This window comes from Punica granatum, chromosome 7, assembly GCF_007655135.1.
Source record: "Punica granatum isolate Tunisia-2019 chromosome 7, ASM765513v2, whole genome shotgun sequence".
Taxonomy (NCBI): Eukaryota; Viridiplantae; Streptophyta; class Magnoliopsida; order Myrtales; family Lythraceae; genus Punica; species Punica granatum.
In genome coordinates, this window is record NC_045133.1 from 908,148 (window position 1) to 915,950 (window position 7,803).

Here is a 7,803-nt window from a genome sequence, read left to right on the forward strand (position 1 = left end):
ACTTTCTATGAATAGAAAATAAAAAAAATAAGTTCGTTGAAATTACCGTTTATTTTTTTATATATATATTTTAACAAATGTATTTCATTTACAATATTTTCTATTCGAATTTCGATTAAAAACGAAAGTAATAAGTGCTTAAATATTGTTATTTTGTTTTTTTAAGCAATTTAATTTTTTTATTTTTATTATATAAAACTTTATATACTTTTCTCTTTCAATTTGTTTCATAATATAAAGATTAATTGCACATGTGGTACAAAAAATTTCATGAATGTTTCAAGTTGATCCAAAATATTTTTTTAGTATTTTGTTGGTTCAAAACAACAAGAAGATAAAAGACATGCTGCTTCTCGAAGGTTACTACAGGTTATAAGGTCTTAGAGTGGATCCCGAGAAGACAGAGCTATACTGTGGAGGCACACCCGAGACTTTCACAGCTCGGTTGTACAGGCTTCAAAGCAAGAAGCACGCTCCCAGGGTCTTCCTTTGGTGTCGGGTAAGCTCTGAACAGCAACACGTGAGACTCTATTGACCGAATAACTAACAGAATCAAGAGTTGGACATCCAGATATCTGTCTTATGCTGGGAGGGTTCAATTAATCAATTCTGTTATTTGTAACATGATGACATATTGGTGTTCTAGTTTTGTGTTCCTACGAAAGTTATCAAGCTGGTGAATCAGAGATGCAGAGTTTTCCTATGGAAATGCACAGAGCCTGTTACAGGAGAGGGTTCAAAGGTGAAATGGGCTGATGTCTGTTATCCACGAAATGAAGGGGTTTGGGTATTAGAAATCTTGAATACTGGAATAAGGTTTGTATAGTTAAAGACATTTGGACTATACTACTGAATTCTGGTTCGATTTGGATGGCTTGAGTTACTAGACACTCATCTCTCATCTTTCCCTCTTTCTTCCATTCATTTTCCCTTATAACTAACTTGTAATTAACTTTTATGCACTTATTTGATTGAGTTGAAACAAACACACCCTAAGGCTCCAACTTCCTCCCTTTCAAATTCCCCAGAGGGTGTCCTATATATATATGATGCTCAGAAACAACCGCCTTAGGCAATCCGGATGATCTTTGGTGAAGCACGACACGAGTGAAAAATATATAGGAGCCTTGAAGGTCCCTCCCTCCCTCAGAGCAGCTCACTCGGAATCCGTTGAGAAACTCGTGGACAACGGAAGTAATACCTGCCTTCCTATATTGTATATCAGTGGCACTTTCATCGTCATTAGTAACTGCAGGCAAACCTAGCTTAACTTGCCACCCCCTATTTCATACAGCAGCTGTTCTGTTCAGCAGCAACTCTTCCAGTTCTGGATAATTTTGCTTGGTCATTTTGCACGTTTCCCTGCAGGAGGCCGACGGGCCGACGTGGAACACCAGTGTCAATAATGCATGTCATTTTACCAATTGATCATCTCCTTTCGCAAGAGCTAGCTGCCTCTCTTGCCTTCTCTGTAGCTTCCTTTATTTGGTACCATTCTGCGCTAGAATTTTGAACCACTGTACCCTGCATGTTACTGGCCATGATTGTCAACAATGAGGCAAAAACGCATAGGGGAAAGAAAGAAGAAAGAATATACTCACTTTCAGACAGCCTATTTGACCCTGAAGAACCCTTTTTTTTTTTTTTTTGGTTGATACTTTGTGATTAACATTTCAAGTTGTTTTATTTTCCTAATACGAACCAACCAGATAAGCTTTATATTGCCAGATCCTGGCTGTCAACGCTGCTTGACGATAACCGCTGCTATTGGAGACAGTGAAGGTCGGTTTCTTAGAGAGATCGGTGTCTTACAAATTCAACCGCCATGTCCGGATCTTTGGAGGGGAAGTGACCTGCACAGTGCAAATGACATCAAATGAGGATGGGTGGACCGTGAACGAAGGCATGGCACTCCATTACGTCCCCTCCTGGGACCAGTTTTGGGTATTTTCTAGGATAGTCTTTATGCACTAGCACAGCCATGTTTTATATACTTTTCTCTTTCAATTTGTTTTATAATATAATATAAACATATAAACATTACTTAATGACTTTAAGGTTTTCGACAGTTTCGGGTGAGGTATGATTACAAACACAATAGGGAATGTTACTCGGTATACTTTTCATTTGGACACAGAAAGCAACGGTATGCTCCTTTCATTAGAAAAATAATAGAGGATTATTAATTTACATGTACCACGCGCATCATTAGAAATTTTTTTCATAAGAAACACATACTTCATTAGGTTTTTCAAAAAAGAAAAAAAAATTGTATAGAGATTACACGTTCATTCATTTCATTTTCTCCCTAATTCAAATAAACCTATTATTTCCTTTAATTAAAAGCCCTATAACCAACAGAGGTTAGTTCAAGCGGTTCAGCGCTTGTTCCGCTAAAGTAAAGTATCGGATTCAAATATTTATGAATATAAAAGATTCATGCGGAGAAAGCTTTACCCTTAGTGGGCGTTCCGATTCCACTAGATTAGTTGGGAAAAGAAAGAAGTGATAGACAATAATAGGTAGTTATATGTTATAAAATTTACGATCATACCGTACGACTATAATTATATTATTATAAGAGTAAAGTCGGAAATAGAAAGTGAGACATTAACATTTAACAGCTATTTTTGTTATATATAATTAGTATAAAGGTATGGTGATCATATATGTATAATCTTATTTGCCATCAATAATGAGAAAATTTGATCCACATCGATTGCAATCCGATTACCATAACTATCCATATTATGATGAGGGAATTGGATCCCAATAAGATTCTATGTGATATTTGTTCTCGTCATTTGTATGTATATCTTATTACGAAATTTTGCCAAGTTCAGAACCACATGTGAGCAAATCTTATGTCAATTTATGAATTCAAAAAATTAACTAGGAGGTGTTTTATCATGATAAAACTAATAATAAATTAAATCATTATTTAACTAACGATAAAATATAAAATGAAATAAAAAAGCGCCTCTATTGGACCTCAAAAACACAAAAGAAAAAAAAAACAAAAATGAATAAAAAAATCTGCTGAAATGTGAAAATCAACAATATTTCTTACCCAGACGACGACAGCAGCAGAGGTAAGGTAACCGAAAGCCGCAAACTTTTAACTCAAACCCCCGGCCCCACTTCTTCTCTTTCCCTCGTCGTGTACTCTTCCTCTCGTGCCACGTTTCAGTTTAAATTCTTCTCTCACTGGCACAGGCCACGGCACAGACCCCATTTCTTCCTCCTTCCCTTCCCGCCGAAGTCCACCCGCTCCGTATCCTTTCCTGCCAGTGCCACCATGAGGCTCTACGTCTACGTTTTACAAGCGAGGGACCTGCCGGCGAAGGACTCCTACGTCAAGGTCCAGGTCGGGAGGCACAAGTCCAAGACTTGGACTGTGAAGGGCACCCAGAACCCCGCCTGGAACGAGGAGCTCGTCTTCAGGGTCCATGATCTCGACGAGGAAGTTGTGCTCTCTGTTTTCCATCCCGAAGGTGACGCCGCCAACGGGATGTTCGGCGGCTCCGGAGAGTTGATGGGTCGTGCCCGCGTGCCACTTCAGTCCGTGGCTGGCGAGGATAAGCAGACGCTGCCACCGACTTGGTTCCCCCTCGAGAGGCATAAAGCAGGGAAATTTATAAACAAAGATTGCGGTAATCAATCTTCTGCTTTTTCTTAATTCAATCATGTTCTTATCGGAATAATTAGCTTGGATAATATATATAGTATTTAAGGATGTGAGATGAGTTTTGGGATACTACCGGGCTCTTTCCGGGGCGAATTTCAATCATGATAAGAGTACGGGACAGTTTTTGTTATGTTTGGGGCTGTGGGGATCAGATTGTTGCTGTTTAGTTGCTCTATGAAGCTCCCAATAGGCGGCTTCAGTCTGTTATTCCGGCATTTCTATATGCATCCAGTGTTAGCTGCAGATATTATCGACTCGCATAGGTTGGGCAGGATTAGTATCTCCTCTTGGTGAGCTGATTGTCGACAGTAATCCTGCTTATATGTCTAATTTTCGAGGAAGTTGTAACTGTCACGAGGTGTACATCACACGATTGATGATAATATCCTAATATATAAACCCGTCACCTTCGTGTGTGTTTGCAGGCAAAATTCTGGTCACGATTTCATTGCGTGGGAAATGCCACGATAATTTGACTGACAACCATATGGCTTCTTCTGGGGTCCACAAAAATGAAGGTGAAGAAATGGATCCATCCTCCAAAGGGACAGGTGCGACCCACAAGACCCACGACGGGAAACATCTAGTAAAGGCTGTTGCAAATCGTCTCGAGAAGATTTTCAGCAAGAACAATGAAGGTCCCTGGACTGAGGATTCCTCAGAAGTTTCTGCTGCAACATCAGATTACGAGGATTGTGCCGAGGAAAGCAGTTCCGATCATAGCTTTGAAGAAGCGATGGAGAGGATGAAATCGCACAGCAGTGGACAAGATTTGCCCGAGAATTTGCAGGGAGGCATTCTTCTTGATCGGATATTTGCAGTTCCACCTTACGATCTGAATGCGGTTCTCTTTGGGCCCGATTCGCAGTTTAGACGAGACCTGGTGAATTTGCAGGGAACAACCGATGTCAAGGAGGGCCCTTGGACTTGGAAAGCAGGAGAAATATCACGTTTAACACGGGTTGTTTCATACACGAGGGCAGCAACAAAGTTGGTTAAGGCAGTCAAAGCAACAGAGGAGCAAACCTACCTGAAAGCAGATGGAAATTTTTTTGCTGTATTGGTATCTGTGAGCACTCCAGAGGTTCCATATGGGAACATGTTCGATGTTGAGCTGCTCTACAAGATAATGCCGGGGCCTGTGCAAGCTAATTCAGGAGAAGAATCTTCACATCTTCTTGTTTCGTGGGAAGTCCAATTTCTCCAGTCGACTATGATGAGAGGAATGATTGAAGGAGGAGTTCGTCAGGGCCTAAAAGAGAGCTTTGAACAATTTATGGACCTACTGGCTCAGAATTTCAAGATGATGAATACCTCCGACTCTTTGCACAAAGATCAAGTTCTCGCATCACTGGAAGGTGGACACAAGTCCGATTGGAAATCAGCATTTCAATACTTTTGCAACTTGACTGTTATTTTCACCATTGCAATGTTTTTCTATGTCATTTCTCACATTGTAATGTCAAAGCCCAGCGAATATCAAGGGTTGGAATGCTACGGTGTCGATTTGCCCGACAGTTTTGGAGAGCTTGTTACTTGTGGAATTTTAGTTCTTCAATTACAGCGTGTTTATTACATGGTCTTGCACTTCGTAAAGGCTAGGCTGCAGAAAGGTAATAGAGTATGAAAACGGATCGATAATTTTTCTGTAATTTGTTCAGAACTTCATTACTAATTTTGTAATCAACTTTTGAAGGCGGAGATCATGGATTGAAAGCCCAAGGTGCTGGGTGGATCCTCACTGTAGCTTTGATCGAAGGGATGAACTTAGCATCTCTAGACTCGACTGGTCTTCCTGACCCATATGTGGTCTTAACTTGCAATGGAAGAATGAGAACAAGTTCTGTCAAGCTCCAAACATGTGATCCACAGTGGAATGGTGTGGCATCTTTATTCAATAGGAGTTCTTCAAGTTTTTCTAAATATTGCCCCAGCTAAAATAATTTTCTGCAGAGGTACTAGAATTTGATGCTATGGAAGAACCGCCGTCGGTGTTAGATGTGGAGGTTTTTGATTTTGATGGCCCGTTTGATCAGGCAACCTCTCTTGGACACGCAGAGATAAATTTCTTGAAGCATACTGCTACCGAACTGGCTGATATGTGGGTCTTTCTCGAGGGGAAGCTCGCTCAGTCTTCTCAGTCTAAGTTGCGTCTGCGGATCTTTCTGGACAACAATAACGGGGTCGAGACAATCAGGGACTATCTCACAAAGATGGAAAAGGAAGTCGGAAAGAAGGTAATACTGTCGCATTGCTCTCTTTTATTAACTCTTTTACTGGATATTAACTATCATGTTATTTTGTTTGGATTACTTGCAGTTGAATCTACGGTCTCCTCACAGGAACTCAACATTCCAAAAGATATTTGGGTTGCCAGCAGAGGAGTTTCTTATTAGTGACTTCACGTGTTCACTCAAGAGGAAATTGCCATTACAGGTTCTTGTTATTCTTCAGTTGCTCAATAATTTTGTCCGGAAAGCAGCTATAAATCTTGCTTAGAGTTTGTATGTAACAATCCATGTAGGGGCGGCTCTTCCTGTCTGCAAGGATTGTTGGGTTCTATGCCAATTTTTTTGGTCATAAAACCCGGTTTTTCTTCCTGTGGGAGGATATTGAGGAAATCCAAATTCTTCCAGCGTCCTTGGCTTCAGTTGGAAGTCCCACACTAGTAATAGTTTTACACAAGGGTCGAGGTCTGGATGCAAGACACGGTGCAAAGTCTCAGGATGAGGAAGGCAGGCTTTGCTTCTACTTCCAGTCGTTTGTATCATTCAACGTGGCAAGCAGGTATCACTTTTTTGAATAAGTTTAACGTCTCCTTAGCGAATATTTGTAAAAGGAAGTCGAGATTTACTCGATGTTGGGCAGAACAATTATGGCCTTGTGGAGGACTCGGACTCTGACTCCAGAACAGAAAGCACAAATTGCAGAAGAGCAGCAAGATCAAGAAAACGGCATAATTTCAGATGATCTTGGGTCCATTTTGGGCGGTGAAGATGCACAAATGTCCAAAATTTATGGTTCCGAACTTCCTGTTAGCGTAAGTGACCTTTATTTTATTCGTGACTCTGAAAATGAAAATTGCATGAAAACAAAGTATATAAAACAGCAGATTTAACATCCATGTTGGATCGATGATGGTGCAGATAAGTTCTCTGATGGAAGTGTTCAGTGGGGGGGAACTGGAGCACAAAGTAATGGAGAGATCGGGCTGCCTTAATTATGCAACCACTGCTTGGGAGACAGTGAAGCTCGGTGTCTTTGAGAGGTCAGTGTCTTACAAATTCAATCGCCATGTCTCGATCTTTGGAGGGGAAGTGACCTGCACCCAGCAAAAGACATCCAATGAGGATGGGTGGACCGTGAACGAAGTCATGGCACTCCACAACGTCCCCTTTGGGGACCACTTTCGGGCATGTTCTCGGATCGTCTTTATGCACTAGTGCAGAGAAGTTGCACTCCTTTCTTTTTCGTAATCCATCTGCATTGTTTTTCAGGTACACTTCAGGTATCAGATTGTGAAATCAGTTCTAACTCATAGTTCCTGCAAGTGCGATGCGTATATGGGTATTCTATGGCTCAAGAGCATCAAGTTCCAGCAGAGGATATCTCGGAACGTAACAGAGAAATTCACCCACAGGCTGAGGGAAATATTCGGGCTGGTCGAGAAAGAGATTCTTTGACAAATACTTCAGCTTTTATTATCGTTCATGTCAGTTTTTCTTCCCCCCCGCCCCCCCTACTTCCTTGAGATGCCAAATTCAAATTGTACATTAGCTAGTAAGGAAGCCATGGCACATCGAAAGGAAGCCATGGCACATCGAAGTTCGCCACGAGAGGTATGACTAATGAGGAGTCTCCAAGCATTGTCAACCATTCGGGGAGTCCTATCATGAGCCTGTTATCAAATCCCATCCTTCTAGGATGCAATCGGGCTACGAAGAAGAAGAAGAAGAAGAAGAAGAGGAGCATGAAAGGATAAGAGCCCAGTCTCGGATTTTATTATCCCGTATATGTCCTCGGCTCACAGCATTTCTTGTACTGCAAACTGGCCAGAAGATTGCAGCAATGAAAACCTTCTGTGAAATGAAATGCTATATTCCTCTTCTTACTTT

General features: G+C 41.1%; 1 protein-coding gene across 2 annotated transcripts; it reads left to right on the forward strand.

The window, feature by feature from the left end:
* The first annotated feature begins 3,205 nt into the window (after positions 1–3,205).
* On the forward strand, positions 3,206–7,803 carry LOC116213973 (C2 and GRAM domain-containing protein At5g50170). 2 transcript variants are annotated; one of them, XM_031549156.1, is made up of 9 exons: positions 3,206–3,653; positions 4,114–5,301; positions 5,385–5,567; positions 5,642–5,925; positions 6,008–6,124; positions 6,213–6,475; positions 6,557–6,728; positions 6,835–6,956; positions 7,186–7,355. In XM_031549156.1, the coding sequence occupies exons 1-9, from the start codon at positions 3,299–3,301 to the stop codon at positions 7,208–7,210; spliced, it is 2,709 nt and encodes a 902-aa protein (XP_031405016.1). In that variant the 5' UTR covers positions 3,206–3,298; the 3' UTR covers positions 7,211–7,355. The 2 variants fall into 2 exon arrangements, with proteins under 2 accessions (XP_031405016.1, XP_031405014.1); XM_031549154.1 differs by having other exon boundaries at positions 3,207–3,653; positions 6,835–7,101; positions 7,186–7,803.

Bases quoted from the DNA above. Each gene is read 5' to 3' on its own strand.
- LOC116213973 (XM_031549154.1), top strand. From the start codon at position 3,299: ATGAGGCTCTACGTCTACGTTTTACAAGCGAGGGACCTGCCGGCGAAG. The intron at 3,654-4,113 runs GTAATCAATCTT...GTGTGTTTGCAG, and splicing joins ATTTATAAACAAAGATTGCG to GCAAAATTCTGGTCACGATT. The intron at 6,125-6,212 runs GTTCTTGTTATT...CAATCCATGTAG, and splicing joins AGAGGAAATTGCCATTACAG to GGGCGGCTCTTCCTGTCTGC.